The 19540-nt window shown below is 56.0% G+C and overlaps 1 protein-coding gene across 2 annotated transcripts; it reads right to left on the reverse strand.

Moving 5' to 3' along the window:
- Positions 1 to 1378: 1378 nt before the first annotated feature.
- On the reverse strand, positions 1379 to 18856 carry NAA60 (N-alpha-acetyltransferase 60, NatF catalytic subunit). Of its 2 annotated transcripts, XR_006267009.1 has the most exons (7): positions 18663 to 18856; positions 8583 to 8698; positions 6831 to 6960; positions 5780 to 5876; positions 4817 to 5051; positions 3423 to 3774; positions 1379 to 2675 (listed from the first exon to the last, which is right to left on the reverse strand). XR_006267009.1 is itself a non-coding variant. In XM_043455463.1 (6 exons), the coding sequence occupies exons 2-6, from the start codon at positions 8690 to 8692 to the stop codon at positions 3618 to 3620; spliced, it is 729 nt and encodes a 242-aa protein (XP_043311398.1). In that variant the 5' UTR covers positions 8693 to 8698; positions 18663 to 18856; the 3' UTR covers positions 3219 to 3617. The 2 variants fall into 2 exon arrangements, 1 of the variants encoding a protein (XP_043311398.1); XM_043455463.1 differs by lacking the exon at positions 1379 to 2675 and having other exon boundaries at positions 3219 to 3774.
- Positions 18857 to 19540: the final 684 nt, after the last annotated feature.

Below are 19540 nucleotides of genomic sequence, written 5' to 3' on the forward strand. Positions count from 1 at the left end.
GCTTCAGTCGCTGAGTCTGTCTGTGGTCAGGCTAATTTGGTCAGAGAAAGGGCCCCTTGGCACACGTGCTCTGAGAGCAAAGTTCGGTATCGCTCCCAGGAGAATCCAAGGTGCTCCCACCCTGAAGAGGGTGCCGTCCTCCTCTGGGTGGGCAGGGTCTTGGCAGGCCTACAAACAGGGCGTGGTGTTCTGGGTGAAGAGGGCAGAGGACAGAGAAAGTTAGGCAGGGTTCAGGGAGGGTGTCGGGAAGGAGAGCAAGTTCCCAACCTGGACAGAAGTGTTGGCCCTGGCCCCATGCCGCCCATCACTGAGGCCACAGTGGAGTTCACGTTCCCTGGGGACCCCTGGCCGCCCTGACTCTCCAGGCAGAATGGTCACAGCCCTTCTCCCAGCGGGGCGAGGCTCCAGGCACCCAGGCATGGGCTTGCTGTACCGGCAGGTCCTCACCCTGGCTCTGCTGACATCTGGGGCTGGGCCACTCTGTCTTGGGGGCCATCCTGTGCACTGTAGGATGTCGAATGGTGTCCCTGGCCTCCATTCACTGGATTCCAGAAGCGTCCTCCTCCCAGTGTGGCAACCACAGCCTCTGGGTGGTCTCATGTCCCCTGGGGGGCAGAATCACTCTGGCCAAGACCCCCTGCCCCACATCACTGGGCTTTGGCCTGTGGAGACTGGATGGGAGGACCCGAGTTTGCCTCTGTGATCCTCACCATTTCTGGCTTCCTGTCCTGGCAGCCCGAGTCGGGCCAGGGCCCACCTGCCCCTCTCACGGGCACCTGTCAGACCATACGTGATGGCGTCAAGCACATTCTGGACGTCGGGACAGCGGGCGTCCTTCCAGACACAGGGGAAGACTCCCTCAGGCCCTGCCCCATCCCTGTAGCCTCAGATGGCAGATTCTGGAGATGCTGGTCCCTGGTCCAAGTTGGGGTCACCAGCCCCAGGCCCTGTCCCGCAGGAGGGCCATCTGGGGAAGGAACAGCCCTTGGGGAGCAACGCACCCAAGCTGTGGAGGGGCCCGACCTGGCTGGGCTCTCAGGCCCACTGCTCATAGCTGTGTGGCTCCTGGGCTACTCCCAGCCCCTCAACCAGTTTTCTTCATTTGTCTGATGGAGGGACAGGCATGACCCCTGTCCCCAGGGAGGCCAGAGGCAGAACCCCCGCCTGATCACTGCCTTGTCATCAGTTCTAGAGCCTCTTCCAGGGCTACATTCCTTAGCAGGGAAAGTTACAACTAGAATTGTAAAAAACAATTGCCCATTGAGTTGGAAGCCGGCCTTGGGACTTGCCAAGGGACAGGCAGCACCTGGGCCGCCCTCAGCCTCGGGGTGGGTCCAAGGGGCAAGGCCAGGAGCGCAAAGAGCCTGCAAAGACCGAATGTGACCAACTGAAGTCTATTTATTTGTAATGAGAAAAAACACTACAATCTGTTCAACACTGGGCTGGACACTGCAATGATTAGGAGGCGGGGATGGAGGAGCAGGGCAAGGCCTCTGAACTCATTACCAATGTCCAAGGTGGAACCTTCTGGAAGACTCTTCCCTTACCCCAAGGGCCGGAAAAAAAAAAATCACATGGTCATCGTTGATTCAGATTAGGGAGGACACCTAGCTGGGCCTCAGCATGAAGCTGACGTCAGCTCGGAGGAGGGGAGGCCGAGGCCCTCCTGCCCAGATTCCCTTTATCCCAGGAGCCCCCAGGCTTGGAAGTTCCGAGGGAGGGAAGGACGTGGTCATGCAGCTCCACCTGCTGTGTTCCCTCTCCAGCTCTTGGGCCATGCACAACTCTGCACTACCCCATCTGCTCCAGAAGCCAGGGCAGGCAGCGAGCAGCTCTGGGGGGCCCCATGCACACACCCAGAGTCTCTGCCCCAGAGGCGGAGGGACCACAAGGCACGTGACTGCCCCCAGCCCCAAAGGCTGGGTCTCACTTGGTCAACACGGTGTGCAGCATGTCCCCTGTCCCCTTTGCATCCAGCCAGGCCTCGGAGGTGCAGCTCACTGGGCTGGGGGCCTGGGGGCCAGGACCCTGGGGATCCTTGGCTGCACACGTCCTCAGCCTGGCTCCCCGCGGCAGCTCAGGTGAATGGCACGTCCACCGTCGGCCGGGCAGCTCCGGTCACCCGGGACAGAACAGAGCCAGCCCATGGGAGGACAGCCTCCCGGCAGGGGTGTGAGCATCCGGCCCGTCATCATGAGGCCCATGTGGGGAGCGGAGCCTAAGAGTCGGACCTCAGGGTGTGGGTGAGGGGCCTCCCTGGCTGTCCCCCAGGAGCCCCAGCCCCAGGTGGAGGGATCAGATTGCTCCCCGCCCCCAGGCCTCTGGGGGCTGGCTCTGGACGAGGGGCTGGCGTTCCCAGTTTTCGACCCCTTGCTGTTCTCAGGCTCCTGTGTCTTTAGGGTCAAGTGTGTCCGTAACACTTGGGTTTCTCCCTCCAAGAAGTTAAATCTGGCTTTGGAGGAAGGAGCTGGAAGGAACAGGCTGCGGAGGAGGGAGGCCAGTGAGGGGCGCAGAGAAGCCCCTTCCCACGGTCTTGTGCCCGGGGCAGCAGAAAAAACAGACCACAGTGAATGCTGCCACCAGGGCCGCCCATGAGGCCGGTGCACACACGCAGGGCCGGGCCGGGGCTCAGCGGAGCTGAAGGTTTTCAGAGCGGGTAGGAGGCCTGGGAGAGCCTGTGGGGTAGACAAGAGCGGAGCAGGGTGAAGGCCAGGGTGGAAACGCTCTGCCCCCACCCCGGGGAACTGGCCTAGGAGCTCCAAGCCAGGCGGTGGCACTCCTCCAGGCCGAGTCCCTTCCAGGGGCCACCAGCTCCCCTCGGTCCCTCAGTCCCAGCACAAACCATGGCACCAACAGGGGTGCCAGCCCGGGAGGCCACGGAGCCCTGCTGTGTGCGGTCGGCCCCCGCCACAACCTGCTCTGGGTCGTGCCCACGCATGAGTGCACCCTGGTGTCCCCACGGCTCTCAGAAGAGGCCGTGGCCGGGCAGAGCGCTCAGCCAGGAGCTCAGAGGGTGAGCGGGCGCCGCTGCCGCTGTCAAGGCCACGTGCACACCGAGGGAAGCACGGCTGGGGACAGTCCCGGGAAGGAGAAGCTGAGCATCATCCAGGGCCCGGGGGCAGGAGATGTGATCTTTCGGCAACTTTTCAACTTCTTGAACCAGGTAAGTATGTTATTTTTTTAAAAAGGAGTTTAGGACGTGAAAAGACGACGCTCTGGCCAGGGCTCAAGGACTCTGTTTTTCCTCCAAAAGTTTCTGAGAGGTGATCAGGGACCCCCCTGGCCCTGGGTTTTGTCACCCACGACCTGTGTGGCACATGCCCACCTGGGGCCGCCTGTTCTCTGCTGACGGCGCGGGGCCCCCCACTTCCCTGTCACCCCCTAGGCTCTGCTCCGCTTCCCGCACCCCCTGCTCCGGGTACCTGGGGAGACAGGGCATGCCCCACGTTGCTCTGCTCCCGAACCCACGTAGCACCGGCCTGCAGCTGGGGCGGACCAACAGGCCCAGCAGGTGGCCGCCAGTTCCTCTGCAGAGGACAGCCGCAGTCAGATGGCCAGGAAGGCGGCGTCCACCAGATGCCGGGGGGAGGGGCCCGGCGGAGACTGCCTGGCTGGTGTCACATGGTCCGGCTGTACTCGATGCCGCCCTTGGCGGAGATGCTCGACCATGGCAGGAAGCTGCAGAGCAGGCTCTGGGCCTGGCGGTAGATCCTGTGCGGGATGGAGCAGGGGCTCAGGTTCGCTAGTGCAGAGCCCAGGTGCTGGATGTAGTCCGTGCGGCTCCGTTAAGGAAGATTCTGCCCCGCCTGCCCACACACCCTGGGCCGCTCGGTCAGCATGGTGACCCGCAGGGCCAGCCTGCACGTAACACACCGCTTCTGTGGGCGGCCATGAGCCTGCGCAGCCTCCGCAGGGCTGGGAGCCCCATCAGATGGAGGGGGCTCTGCTGTGCAAAATAACAAAGGACCTTCTGGGTGCAGCCCCACAACCCCGGACCCCAGACTGAGGCTGCACACAACTGGGTGCCGGGGGTGGGGTCTGGCGGACCAAGAGCTACTGTTGCCCCTACACAGAGCCCTGTCCCTGCGATGAGGAGGGGTCTGCAGTCCTGACCCCGTGGACACCCACAGAGAGCCCCCCACCCATCACGTGAGCCAGGCCTGCAGGCTTTTGGGTCACCCCTGTCATTCCTGTTTGTTTTCCTGTGAAATGGATAAAGCCTAGACTCATTCGTTTAACTTCTGTCTCTCACATACACACATTATTTGGGGGGCTGCTCCCTGTGACTGTTAGGAAGTCTCCTGGCCTCCATCAAATCTGTCAAGGGCCAGAGAGAATTGGCCCTTGAAGAGGAGGGTTGAAGAGGAGGGTAGAGGGCAGGGAAACCCAGCTGGGTCACACATCCAATAAGGTAGGTTGAATCCAGAGTTCAGAATCAACAAGCAACTCTTTTTGCCTCCTGTGTTTGTTCTCTCCCGTTAGCATGAGAGCAGGGGTTTCTGTCTGTCTTAGTCACTGCTGTATCCACCTCGGCCTGGAATAGAAGGCTCAGTAGATACTTGACGGATGGACCTTGGGCCAGGAGGGAGAAAACCCTCCCCTCACGCCAGGCTGACGTCCAGGGGGCACCTACTTTCCAAGCGTCCACACCCAGACTGTCATATCCTGTCAACATGTGCTGGTCAGACTCACCCACAACACTTGGGTCCCATGAACTTGGTCTCAAGGATGCCACGTGAAGGCAACTGTGGCTTCAGTTGGCGCACAGACCCCACTAGGAAGCCACCATCCCTCACCCCCGAGAGAGAAAGGATATAGGATGGTCCAGGGAGGGTGGCCGCCGTTGATGTAGAGGACGTAGGTAAAGCCATCTTTGAGGACCCCGCGGATGGAGTAGTAGTAAGGGAGATAGTGATGCTGCTTGAAGTCTCTGTTCTCGTAGAAGTTTATGGCTGTGTTGTTGGTGGTAAGGACGTGCAGGTAGATGGCTTTGCAGTGGTCCTGGGCAGTGGTTGATATGTGATCCTTTAGACTCTCAAGTAACAGAGACCCTGAAGGGTGAGAGGAAAGGGGCGGTGGGTGGAAGAGAGCGTGAGGCAAAGGCCGACCTTCCAGAACCACTCACTGCTCGAGTACCTAACATCCGACCCCCTGGTGGAGCTTGTCAGCTGAGGCTCAGGTGTCCCGGACGAGGATGTGAGCTGGCCACGGTCCCTCCCAGGGGCTGGACCTACAGCGAAACTCAATGCCCTTTCAGCCCAGGAAAACGTGGGCGGACAGGCCTGGGTTTCAAGGGAAGACCCTGACACCCGCTGGCCGCGTGGCCATGCAAAACAGGAGTTTGGAGCTGTGCGGGGGGCAGGACCCCCAGGGTGGCGGGCATCTGATGAACCGTGGTTGGGACTATTCCTTCAATTACACTTTCTACTCTTCCTCAAGAAAACCCTGGGGCTGGACGTGAGCCGGGGGTGTGGCAAGAGGCACAGTCAGAGTGGCCCGTTCTCTAATGAGGATGCTCGGGAGGGGTTGTTCATCTGATCTCACCAGGTCTGGGAAGGAGGCCACAGCAGAAAGACCCGGCGAAACGTGAAAAGAAGACGGGCTGAAGGCCGAGAGTGGGTGGGGCGGGCAGACTTGTCAGGGGCAGGGAATGAAGGAAGGGTGCGGGTCTGGCCCTGACAGAGGGCCGAGGGATAGAGCAAGAGAGAGACCGAGCAGTTCTTGTGAGAGTTGGCAGCGAGCAGCAGCGAGCTGGGGGGCCTTACAGGCCCCCCCTTACCTATCCCGTGTTTCCTGAACTCCTTCACCACTCCCAGGCTGAGGATGTACGCGACCTGTGTGTCCAAGGAGAAGCTGGAGGCCAGAATATCTCCGTCCTAGAGAGAGAGTCAGAGACGGCCGGGTCAGCAGTGGAGGCCCCGGGCCCACTGCAGGACACGGCTCCCAGGCCGACTTCCAGGACATACACCTGGGAGACATCAGGGCAGGAGAACCCAGGACAGGGGACAATGGAGGGCCACCCCCTCCCCACGGAAGCGAGAGGGTGTGGGCCCGTCTCTTAGAAACCACTGCTAACACAGCACATGCAAAGTTGCTTCTCCTGGGGAGGGTGGTAGGCCAGGCGGGAGGGTTAGTGAAGCTGGACCAGAGCAGTCACGGCGGGAAGAAGTACCGCTCAGGGGGCCCTCGGTCTGTGTCAGCCCACGTGCCAGGAGACAAGGCGGCCCCACAGGGCGTGGGCGCTGTAACCGAAGGATCCCACACGGTCCCATGGGGTCCTGGGGTACAGCGGGAGGCAGGTGGGGGCGGCCGAGCCACCTGACACCCCGCGTGGCCTCTTGGTTCTGGAGAGGGACCCCCGGACTGGGAGAGTCGCCTCTGACCAGGACCAGGTTCTCATGATCTTCTGCCTCACAAAGAACTGAAGGCTCTGCCGTGTGGGAGGTCTTCTCTCCCTCACTGGAAAGGACACTTGTGACCTGGCCTGTGTCCCGGCCGGTTCTCACCCCAGCCTCCACCCCACAGTTAACCTGGATGCAGGTGGACATGCCACCGGCCTCAGGTAGGAGGCCTCCTTCCGGCTCTTGTGACTTGAAGCCACAGGAAGCCCGTGTACCGATCACCCTCCTCCTGACTTCACCACGACGGTCGCCGTGAAGCCCATGGTCAGGTCGTGCAACTTAATGCACGTTATGACTGTGTCACAAACACACAGAATGAAACCAACCATCTACAACTCTCACACGCTGTCCAGGCTCCCGAGAGGATGGGGCACAGAGCGGGCAGTGTCCAGAGGTGTCAGGCCCTGGGCCATCGCTGCAGACACTCACCTCCTTGTGTATCTTGGTCCGATTCTTAATTTCAGCTACAATCATCCCCACGATGTCACCCCTGTAGGTCGCGGCGAGGGAAAAGAACTTCTTGTTGGAGGTGATATCACGATACCATGAGTCTGGGTACCTGAGGAGGAGACAAACGCAGGTGGACTGGCTGAAGGTCAGGTCCAACCACCGCTGTGCTTCAGAGAGTGGAACCACGGGGGACCCTTGGCTGCTCCGTCCACCACTCAGGGTCTGCCCACCGCCCAGTCTCCACCAAAGTGCATCACCCTCAGAGTTGCAACTTCTGACAGCCGTTCTGTCCAGACGGGACCGCTCACTGCTGAGTGGCGTCTGAGTTTCGAGCACACAAGAGCAAGGTGTGTCCAGGGCCGCTGGGCGGCTCAACAAGAGCCCCGAGGGCAGGGGGGAACAGAGCAGCGAGGCAGTGCTGAAAAAGCAGAGTCAGCAGCAACCCAGGAGACTTGGACGGGTGGGAGTGAGGTTGGTTTCCTGACGGGCTATGTTAGCCCAGGATTCCTTTCTTGGGACCAAGAGCAGAGGAGGGTCTGAGACCCCACTGGAGACCCAGGGAGGTGCTCTGCTCGGGTCTGCTCTATAGAGGCCACTGCCCCGCCCCCCCCCCCGCCAGAAAGTTCCACAGAAGCTGAGCATCACCCAGCCTCTTCTCCTGGGCCCCGTCAGCCCCACCTTCGGACCAGCATGTCAGGCTGGCAGAGCAGCCAGGAGTGAGCTGCCACCACACGGGCCGGGGGGACTACAGTTCTGTCCACCGTCTTGAGAACCCGAGGCCTCCGGCCCAGCCGTCTCCAAGGAGGCAGGCAGGCCGGGCTCCTCGGAGGCACAGAGGCTCCGGCCGGTGAGGCTCCACCTGCCCCAGGTCACCCTCAGCAGGGTCTACTCCATGGACTTGCTGGATTCCTGTCCAGTGGTGGGACCGCTGGGCTGATGTTCACTTTCTAAGAAGCCACTGCTAGCCCACAGCACACTCCCATCAGGGAAGTAAGGGGTGCGCGACCAGCTTCAACAGGTCTGAGGCTGAGACTCACGGAGATGTGATGTTGGCAGGATCTTGTTTATTCTCAATTTTTAAGAGTTTGTACTACTTTTCCTCACTATGAGTGCTCTATGAGCATGTTACAGGAAAACACAGGAAACAGAGACAAGCACAACCAGACAAAACTTATAGTTGCTAATCATCCACCCAAAGAGCTACCAAAAACATCTGCTCCATGGCACATTTCTCCTAAGTTTTTATCTTGTACATGTTTTCAAATAAAAGAGGGATTGTGGTATATTCTGGCTTCCAGTCTGCTTTTTTCACCTACTGTCTCACACATACACACACACACAAAAACATATAAACCTCGAGGACAGATTTCTTTGTCCCTGGCTGGATAATATTGTATTTCTGCATGTACATCCCCTGATGTAGGGAACCAATTCCTTTCTGTTAGGACACTTAGGTTGCTTCTCGATTTCCTGAATGTCATAATCAGCACTGCACGAAGCATCTTTGTAACTGAAGATTCTCAGCAAGGCCCTTCCCGATCTCTTTGTACAAGAACATGGTGAGGTGCAGAGAGCCCGGGGGCACCAGGGAGCAGGGCCAGGGGCCCTGAAGGGTGAGGGCGCTCTCGGTCACCAAGGCACCAACACAGCAAGCCCCCCAGCTTCAGCACTCTACACGCAGGCCCCCGCCACCCCCTCCCCAGCCCCCAGCCGCGGACCCGCCGGACTTACTCGATGGGGAACCAGTCGCCGCACAGGTGCTTCACGGTGTCTATGTCATCGTGGCAGAGGAGGCGCAGGCTGACCTCGCTGAGCGCGCTGGACGGCACCGCCTCTGTCATTCACACCTGCGGGGGAGGGGCGTCAGGAGGGCCGTGCATCCCCACACCCCTGGGAACCTCCTCCTCAGGCAATGTGCAAGGCTGGCAGGATGGGAAGGCTCACACTGGCCCCATGGGTGGAGGGCTTCTCCCCTCAGGGGCATTCCCACACCAGGCATCACAGACACCCCACCCTGGAGAGAAGGCCTGGGAGGATGGAGACACCCAGAGGCCCCCTCCCTGCTCACCTGGGATGCTCCTGAGCCCCGCGGAGGGCAGCTGGCCTCTGGTCTCTGTTCTCTCCCCTCTCAGCCGCACTGAGCTGCACACAGCGCCCACACCCGCCCCGCTTCCCCTCACCCGCTGTTCCTCCACTGGGAGGGCACACGGCCCCGCCTCTCTGCCTGGGTCGGTGGCATCCTATGGCCCAGAGCTCAAACGGCCCCAGGCCTGGGCCAGGGGGCCCCAGAGACCTGCTGGATTTAGAGTGGCGCTTACTGGGTGGGCTGTTTCTCCACCCCCATCCAGGAGATGAAGATACATGTTCAGAGAAAGACTTTGAGAGACGCCGGAAGTTCAAGTCAGGCAGGGGTCATGAGTTCCAACGACTAAATCAGGAAGCTATGCTCAATCCAGACAAGAGGGCCAAGTGTGGGCTCTGATGAAGCACCTACACCCCCAGGACCGAGCAAGTGCCAATGAAAAGCTGAACCCTGCACCCCCTGAGATCCTGCAGCCACAGGAAACCCAGGGATGGAGGCCAGCCTGCCAGTGCCTCCAGTGAAACACACAAAGCCCTCAGGGCCCCGCCTAAAGTGCTGGGCCTGAAGCAGATCAAGCCTCCAGGCCACCCGGTACACGGCCACCACGACATCTGACACACACAGAATGGGTGGTATTCTACATGACAGCCGCCTGGCCTCCAAATACTCAACATCATTAATAAATCAGAAGTAGATTGAAAGAGACAAAGAGACCTACAACCAAACGTGATGTGCAAACTCCTTCCGGGAAACACGAAAAGTCACACACTTGGGAGCAACTTAAATATGGGCTGGACGCCAGATGATGAATTTATTATGAAATGATTATGAACCTGGTACTAACTGTCTCAGACGTGGAAGGTGGAGTGCTCCTGTAGACGGTCTTAGAGATGCTCTCTCTGCTGAAATACTTCAGAGCGAGGCATCATCAGGTTTAAAACTAAATAACTCAAAATCTTTTCAACTGCTTAGGAAGCAAATGTGATAAAATGCTATTAGCGGTTGCATCTAAGTGGCAGGTTTATATAGAACAGGAACTGACTGTTTACACATTCTGTTTTTCTATGTACTTGAAATTTTCCTTAATAAAACTTGGGGTCGGGATGGGGGAAACGACGGTCCTGTGCAGGGGCACCGTGAGGGCCCAGGCAACGCCAGAAGCCAAAGGGTGCCCAAGGCCAGAGCCCTCCTGCTGCTGGAAGAGCCATGCCCTCCTCCTCCCTGGAAGGCTGGCTCCAGGAGGCTGGTCTGGGGTTTGACGAGCACAGGCCAGCCTGAGAAACAGGGTTGACAAGACTGCCTGCCCTCATCACCCTTGGCAGAGCTCCAGGTGTCTCACTGGCTGTGCCCACCAGGTTCTCGACCAAGACCTGGGGTGCTCTGAGCTAAGCAGGAGGAGCTGCAGGACAGGAGTGTCGGCTCAGCCTCCATAGTCTCTGCCCGGAGCTGGCAGGACAAGCGCCGGCGACCAACAACCCCGGCTTCAGAGCCGGGGCTCAGGTACCCCGCACGGCCACAGGCAGATGCGGGATACCTGGGGAGCTGGCGCCACAGGGAGCACCAGGAAGCAAGGCTTTGACCTGTGGTACCTGTGCCAGGGGGCTGACTACAAAGAGGCTGGGGTGGGCACTTCCCGAGGGGACAGAAATGTTTTGTATCTTGATGATGGTGGTTACACACACAAATGTAAACACACATATATTAAACTCATTGGGTATATTCTGTTGTATGTATATTAAACTTCAATAAAGTTAGTTTTAAAACATTTTAAAGCTTGAGGAGTGACTGCAAAGGGAGAGACTGGTAATAAATGAGCAACTCGCTTGTCCTGGGATTTATACATTTTCACCCTAGTGTCCTTGTGACAACGCTCTTGACCAAAGGGGCAGGATTTCCCTGTTCAGCGTTCATGAAGAACACTGGCCTCTAAGACACACAGCTATTTGTGGATTCTCACATCCCTATTAAAAGTACTTGGATGTTTCCAAGGCCGTTCTTTAGATGCCTTGATTTAAAAATAGAGACATGTCACATCTAACTAAGGGGAAATGTAGTATATTATAGTGTCTGATCTGCCCTAGCCCAACTGACAGGAGTGGAGGAGGGAGAAGCCGGCACCCACGTGCCAGAGAGAAAGGGATGTTTGGGGGGTCGGGGGGGTGGTCAAGACGGAAGTGGTATGGTGGGCAGTGCTGGCCCACCACTGGGGGAGAAGCTGGGAGACTGACATCTGACACCTGTGGGGACCCCGCTTGTCCACCTGGAACGTTCAGTCAAGTACTAACCTCCTGTTGCTATGTGCTGCTCTATGGGCTTAAGGGACAAGGACTCTGAAGACTCACTGGAGGACAGAGGCGGCAGGGGAACCAGAGCAGAGCCCCCGAGTCAGCCCTCTGTCCCGAGCCCGGGGGGCTGAGCCGCAGGCACACAGACCACCTTCCAGTGCGTTTCCCTACAAAGACACAGACACACAGACCTGACGATGGGAAGGACACAGTGTGAGGAGAAGACACAGTTCAGGCCTGCAGCAAGCGTCCTCCCTGAGCCTGCTGGTCTGCGTCCTGCCCTTGGCCTTCGGGGGTGGCTGAGTACAGCATTTCTAGAAGGGACAGAAATTGGATTCTTCAAGACAATGAAGGGCCAGCCCGCTCACCTCTCCATCTGTCCTTTCTTCTTCCCTAAACCTTGTCCCCGTGGGCTGTCTGAAAGAGTCATCTTCCTTCTGAGCTGAAATGACCTCTCGGGTCCCTGTGCTGACGCCATGCAGTGGCTGGGGGTGATGCCTGATCACCTGGGCGTGTGCTCCCAGACCCCACTTCCCGAGGGACTGCGAGTGCCCAACCAGAAGACAGAGTGAACTCCAACATCCCAGGCGTATCCTCCACCCCACCCCCCAGCTGCCAAGTGCTGGCGGTTCAGAAGCTGGGGCCTCAGGATGGGATTGCTCTAGTTTCTAGAGGGGTTTCCTGGCACCATCACAATGCCCATGGGGCAGAGCACCGCCCTGGCCTGCCCCTGCGCTCCAGGCCCCTTCTCAAACAAAGCACGGGAAAGATGAGTGCATACTCGTCCACATCAGAGTTAAAGACCACCAGGGCCCTCCAATGTGAAATTCTGCAGGTGCCAGACTTATTGGCTTGACAAACCCAACAACAGATTCCAAGCTCTTGCCTTCAAGATGGATGGCGCAAAAAAGGAAAAACAAGCCAGTGATGGACACACGCCACCGCCCTGCTCATCAGTAAAATGGGCTGAAGGGCTCAGAGCAGGGAGTGAGGGAAACTGTGAACGCGCAGCTCAGCTCAGCTCATTTGTTCAAGTGAGCAGCCATCTGGGGGTGGCAGGGGCGGGGGGGGGGAGCCGCTACTGCAGCAGCCTGGGAGCCTTTCAGAGCCTGAGAGTAGGAGGAGAAATATGAATAATTTACAGGAGACGAGACACAAACACCCAGCACTGTGGGTCCAAAGCACCTCCTCTTACAGCCCACCACACGATGCCCCAAGAGGAGCCCACAGGCTCCTCACACACAATTTAAAAACTTATCACTTCACCCGCGAACTGTTAACAGTGGGGCATTCCATTTGTGTGATATTCTAAAACTGGCTAAAGAAACTGACGGTAAGAGCAATGAGAATGCGGCTGGGGGGGACATAGGATGCCGACGATGGGGGTGCACAGGATGACTCGCGGGGCCAGCGACAATGTTCCCATGCCCATCAGGGTGGTCAACCGCGTTCACCTGTGCACTTCAGATCTGCTGGCTGGGCAGCGTGTGAACCAGCCCTCGACTTAAAAACAAGACAACAACCAGTGATCCGGAACAGTCCCAGGGTCAGCCCGTGCTTCCCTCTGGGCCAGAGGTTCTATGACCACTGCTCCCATCGCAAAGAGAATCCATTCATTTATTCATCAAAGTTGTACTAAAAACCCAGGCCCCGCTCTAGACACTGCGGTTGCAGTAAAGAGCAGAGATGGACATCTCTGATCACCGGCGGGGCTGGAGGGGGCGGGGAAGGTGTGTGTTTTCTTGCTCTTTTACCTACATACTCTCAGAAACGCTTCCTTTGCTTGAAAAATTCCGAGGCAAACAGCACATCAGTGAACACAAAGAATGCCATCCAGCAGGCTGGGCAGGGAGGGGTTAACACACCTGTCGGGGGGACGCGCCCCTCCCAAAGCCTCAGGAAAAGGCAGGGGATCCACTTGCATCACTCAGGGTGTTTTCCTTCACTATTTGACCCGCCTCCATGAATCAAGAGTTCCGGGAGGAGAAACAGAGTCCTGAACATGCGTCAGCTCATGCCCTCCCGGCCAAAACCAGGAGGGATCACTGGCTCACAGTATTTCTTACAGCAGTGGAGTCCAAGCGAAAGGCAAGGCTTCGAGGCCACACACACCCGGGTGCACAGGCGCTGTCTGGCTCCCCCCGCCACGTGTGGGCCCTGGGTCCCGGCAGGGCTGTGAAGCGGGGACCGAAGTCCTCACAGGACATGTGCAGAGCGTCTGCCAGGCGGGTCGAAGCCAGCCCTCTGCAAAAGGTGGCCATGACTGCCAGGGGCCAAGTTCTCTTCCAGGGACTAGTGAATGTGCGGGACCCGCACCTGAAACTCGGGCTGTCACCAGATTCTTGAGGATAAGACGGAGAATGGGTTCTTCCAGAGGCGGGTGCCCTCAGCACTGCCCGGGTCTGGGGCTGAAATGGACGCTGCTGGCAGCTCAGTTTGAAGGGGAAAAGCACAGCCATGGGGGTCTCGGGTTCAGAAACCCCGCCTGCCTCTTGCCGCTGCCCTTTCAGCAAACCAGCCCCCCCAGCCCCTCTCCAGCCCTTTCTAGCATTTCTGTGCTTTTTGCACCCGACTTTGCTGGGCTTTGTTGTTTTACGTTTGACTTTTTAATCTCTGTGTCCCTGGGTTTGTATTTAAGATCGTTCAAAATCCAACAGACATTAAGTGTGAAAGTGGGTGAAATTCGGTATAAATTAATACTTGATCATGTGGTTAACTTTTATAACAAAAATTTTTTTTAAAAAGAAATTCAACCTCCTCTGAGCATTTGCCTGTGGAATTAAGGCAGACGTCTGTTTTACATCACTCACTTCAGCCTCATTTGAGTTTTTTTTTTTAAACAATGAGCTTGTTTTTATTATCAGAAAAAAATAAAAGACTTCCAGGCGGTATGTGAAAATTCTGAACACATTTTTTATATTAAATAATCTGTTTCTAATTAGTAACAACTTGGGACTTTTATAATGTCTCTTCAAATTATAAGTAGAATGGTTATTCATTTTGCCCCAAAATAGACTCTCAGTGCCAATGTTTAAGCCCTGTACCCTTGGAATAGCACAGCATTTATGCACTGATGCCAGAAATAAACATTATAAACACAGACCCACACTTGTAATGAAGCAAAGAGGAGGCAGTTGTGGGTAAGAAAATTATTTTAAAGAGTTAAAAATATTAAAAATATTTCCTGTGCAATCATTACAAAGAAAATTCAGTGGCCATATAAAAATCAATTTTAAAAATACTTATGGAGAAGGACATGGCAACCCACTCCAGTATTCTTGCCTGGAAATGTCCATGGACAGAGGAGCCTGGCGGGCTGCAGTCCATGGGGTTACATGACTGAGCGTGTGTGCACGAGGGTGGAGGGAGAGGGGTTGGTAGCAATAAAGTGGTAGAACTAAAAAAAATAAAAAATAAATAAAAATACTTAAAGGCTTCAGGACAACCATCTAAAAAAAACAAAAATGGTTTAAAAAAGAACATCCCCCATTTGTTAAACACTGTTTAAAACTTTGTTCATGGTAAAACAGGAATCAACACACAATATGAAGCAAAAACTCAAAAGCCCCCTCCTCACTTCGTCCTCAGTAAGATGACGATTAACAGATTCTTGAGTTTCCAACTAGAAAGCAAACTTTCTAAATAGGAGAGGGCTTACCGGGTACGGGGCCCAAGGGGGCTTCTGAGGTGGAGGTATATTAACAGCGTGACCAAATGTCAAGCAGAGTACTTTTCTGTACGTTTCTGTGTATTTCTACAAAAAAAGTTAAACACAGGAGGCCAGAAGAGAAGCAATACTGTAATTTGAAGCTAAGAGTAGAAAGAGCAGCAAATACCTGGCCAGCAAGACCTTCTGAATAGTTTACAACTAGAGTCACAAAGAGGCATCTAAAAAGAAGCAAGTTGTTAGAAATGAGCAAACAACCAAGTGCTGCTAGAAATATGGAAACATCGCTGTAGTAACACTGTCCAGATAAAAATCACTGCAGCAGCGAAGGGACAATTACCCAGAGACTATTTTATAAAAAGAAATGGCTTTCTTCTCAGTTATTTTTAAGATGGGCTCAAATTTCACTACTTTTCTGCCCCAGTACTTTGCTGCCCTATTTCAGGAATGCAGGAAACAAAACAGAGGGACACAATTTACTGTTTAATAAGAAGAAATAGAACTGGAAGAATTTCTTTTTTCAATGTGGTCTGTTTTCTCTGGTCTTCCTGTGGAAGCAAGCAGACAAACATTTGTTCTGAGTCCTTTTCCCCAATCAGTTCTTCTTTGCTTCTTTACAAATGCGAATTTTTTTTTTAATTTGGCTAGGTGGCATAAGGGATCTTAGTTCCCTGACCAGGGATCGAACCCACAGCCCCTGCACTGGAAGCTTGGAGTCTTACCCTCTGGACCGTTAGGAAAGTCCCTACAACTGTGAATATTATTGGAATGTTTAGAATGTTTATGTCTGGCATCAGGGCACAAGAGCCGGGTTACTTCACGGGCATGGACCTTAAATGTTGACACTGAGAGAGTCTACTAACTAGAAGAGGCATTTTCAGGTCTCTACGTGATCACACTCATAGGTGGTTCTCGTCATCAATAGTCCAAGTGTTGGGGCTGCCTGAGCGGGAAGTCAGCCTCAGGTGAGGAGATGGGGAGTAGGAGAGGCCCTCAGGATGGGGCTAGGGACTGACTGGCCCTCATGTGAGCTGACGCCCTGACCATCCAAACTCTGCTTGTGGGCACCTCGAGGTGACTGTCACATGTCAGTCAGCCTCTGCAGAGCGGCACTTGATGGAGCACTGGGTCAACTGCTGACATAGACCCCAAACCACTATGTGCAGAAAGCCCTGGCTCCCTGTTCAGATGTCCTCCCCATCACTCCAGAAGCACCGAGCAAACACTTCAGTTCAGAGCAGAGTGTCAACCCTACTTCGCATGCGGTTACTGGGTTTTCAAACACACAGGTCTCTCTTTAACCTCTCTTTAATCAGCACTGGGCTTCAGGGAACCCTAACCTGGCCTGCCAGCCAGCCTCGATCAGAAGTCACGCTAAAATGATCATATTTTAGGAAGGAGGCCTGATCCCAGAATTATCAGAGACACTTAGAAACATTTGTTGAATGAAATTCAATCTTCGAACTTGGCCAGAAAGAGACCCAGGAGTTCCAACATCACTTTGCAGATCAGTGTTTTACTCGAAAGCGCTTCGCGTGGACGGAAGCAGGATGCAGGATCCAGATCCCAATCTTCGTTTCTGCAAACGAGGAACTGAGGTGGAGAGCTAGGACGACTCCGTGGGTTTCTTCCAGAAAGAGAAGTCAGGGGAGGAGGTGGTGGAGGCAAAGATGTGGAGAGGGAGGAACCTCCATTTAAGAGAAGACATGGCAGCTGACAAGCAGCCAGCTATCTGTTCAGGTAGGAGAGCTGTCAGCAGCAAGCAGAGACCTTGGGGCATTTTGGCAGAGATGTGCACTGCCCTAACCTCAGAGCTCTGAATACCTGTGGCTGCTGCCAGGTAAGGATGCTGGGTCCACCTAGTCTAAACACATCTCAGCTGCTAGAAGACAAACTGCTGCTAGCCAGTCCACTGAGGCTGGGACAGTCTGCGGGGCAGAGCGTAAGGTGAGCAATGACGGCCCCACCCTTCTTAGTTCTAGTGTCTTCATTTCTCAAATCTCCTAACATCCAGGAATTTTCTTCCAACACAGGCGAGGTCATATCGGAAGTCTGAGAGTGGGTGTGGTTAAAATAAAGATGGTGATAAAGTCACCATAAGTCACAGTGGGGAGAGGCTAAAGGTAAGACATACACACAGACCTTTTAAAATAGTGTGTGTATTTTTTATTTTGGCCTGTGAACACCACACCATGCACTGACTCTGTTACTTACAGGTTTTAACCATCTTCAGAGAAATCCAGCACTTCTGGAAACACAGTGAGATGGAACTTCAGCAACCTGAGGCCCAAAGGAGGAGCCCAGGCACACTGCTTCTCAAAGGGCCAATGTGCACTTTAATTCTGACGCACAAACTCCAACAACAGGGGAGATGAAAACCTATGTCATGCCCAGTCGTGACCACTTTTTAAATGACAAGGACTTCTATTTCAGCCACCCTTGAGTTTCTTCTGGCCTTGAATCCTTTCTTCTCAAACTGAGCTTAAAGCAATTCAGGAATTTTTGCAAGAAGAGAGCATTTGTTTTGCTCCAGCCCCCTTTTAATTCAGTGCTGTCCAAGACTCCCCTTCTCCCTGCCTCACAAGCCAGTACTTTTGTCCAAAGGACTTCTGACACTTCTCTGAACATACAAAGTGCTTCACAGAATGTGGTATTGCTACTGCTGACCTGCAGTCATAACTGACTTTCCAGTTCAGGCAGTTAAGTGTGAACATTAAGTTTTCTGCCTTCTGTGCTCCAGTAAAATACCTGCACCCAGCAAAGTTCTCTTCAGTTCTGACTCTCTGATTACAACCATTCCAGGTACCAAAGGGCTGTCGGGCTGTTACCCTTTTCCTTCAAGAGAAACGTAACAAAATGGTATGGCTTAAGGACTGGGCAGAGTGAAACAGACCAAGGAAGCAGCCAATGGCCACGTTTATGGCAGAGTAACTCCTCCTCTCATCCCCAGACCCTGGGGTCCATCACTTCCTGAGCACCTGTGTGCACTATTTGTTGTTAGTGGTCCAGGGAAGGCGCTCAGCCTCCCTGAAAATCTTACCAGGGGAACAAACCACGGAGACTACAGATTCCCTCTGTTCCGTGGGAAGTGCCCAATCGACGGGGCAGAGGTCAGAGGTGGTGCAAGGGTCTGCATGGCCAACCTTTAAACTAAGGAATTGAGCTGTCTTAACCAAAATGTACAGCTTAAGGAGTAAGAAGTGGAGACGACCGAGAAAGAGTCCCAGAGTTTCAAGAGTTCACGGGAGGGCAAAAAAGTCTTCAAATAACTACAACCCACGCAACAAGTACCAAAGCAGCGGTGGGGCCGGGCGAGGCGGCAAATCGCTGAACTGTGAAAAGGACGGGCCCGGCACCTCCCGCGAGGCCCGGCGGGCAGCATGGAGCAGGCTGCCCTCTGCTTCCAAATCTCCCCGCCAGCTCGTCCCGAGGCCTGGCACGGAGGCAGCCCAAGCAAAAGGATTGGGATCGCGCCCCCGGGGCGCCCCGAGCCTAGGGTCTCGGCCCCCTCCTCGCCCCAGGAAACGAGAGCTCTGTGAAACCCGAAACCCCGCGGAGATGTCTGGGCGCCGGCTGGCGGGGGCCGCGCCCCAGCCTCCCTCGAACCGACGGACGGTCCCACGCCCCGCCAGGGCCGTCTCGGGCCCCCTGCACCCCGGCAGGACCCCGCGACTGCGCTGCCGCCCGGGGCCGGAACTGCTCCCCTGCCTCCCTTGACGCCCGCCCTCGGCCGGGCCCGGCACTCCGCCGCAGGCCCGAACCCCGGGATGCCTCACCTCGGGCGGGAGCCGGCGGCAGCGGATGGCGTTCTAGGGCTCAGTGCATCCTTGGTTCGCAGGGAGCCAGGAAGTGGGGCCGCTCAGAGCCCGCAACCAGTTATGTAACCGGCAGGGGCCGCAGCCGGGACGGAGGCGGCGGCCCGAGGCACTTCCGCCTCCCGCTCCCGGCCGGCGGCACAGGCGGAAGCCCATTGGCCAGCGGCGTCCACGTGGGGCGGCACCTCGCGACGCCGACGCCGCCATCTTAAGAGCTGGCGGGCCTCGCGCGAAGCCGGACACTGGAGAGAGTGGATACAAGAGTAGTTGGGACGTCGGCAGTGGAGCAGCGAAAGCACCTCCAGGGGGCGCGTCTGCTAGAGGCTCGCGAGGCTCTGAGACCCGGCGGAGGGGCTGGACGGTTCGAGCCGACCCTCGGGGCCCGAGCCCGGCGGGCGTGGACTCCAGGGGCGCGGTCGGGTTGGTAGCCGGCGGGCTTGGGTTCTTGGGCTGAGCGCTGAGGCTCGCAGGCCTCCACTTCCCGGCCAGCGGTCCTGTCGTTTGGTTTGGGGCTGGAGCTGTTCCATCCGCAGCGTCTGACGGGGCTTCCACCTAGGGAAGCGTGATCGGGTGGCCACCGGCGGCTGGAGGGCAGCACCACCCGGCTCAGCGCCAGACGTCCGCGGCAGCCAAAGTCCAGTTTCTGCCCTGTAAAGGGTGGGGGCGGGGGGCAAGGGGAGGGGTGTCATTTGCCCTCAAGTTGGAGGAGGGGCTACTCAGTGGTCCCCACCCCATTTGGCACCAGGAACCGGTTAGACAGTCGTTCCACGGACCAGGGATGGGGGGATGGTTTTGGGGTAATTCAAGCATATTTATTATACACTTTATTGCTATTATTA

This window comes from Cervus canadensis, chromosome 32 (genome assembly GCF_019320065.1).
Source record: "Cervus canadensis isolate Bull #8, Minnesota chromosome 32, ASM1932006v1, whole genome shotgun sequence".
NCBI classification, from domain to species: domain Eukaryota; kingdom Metazoa; phylum Chordata; class Mammalia; order Artiodactyla; family Cervidae; genus Cervus; species Cervus canadensis.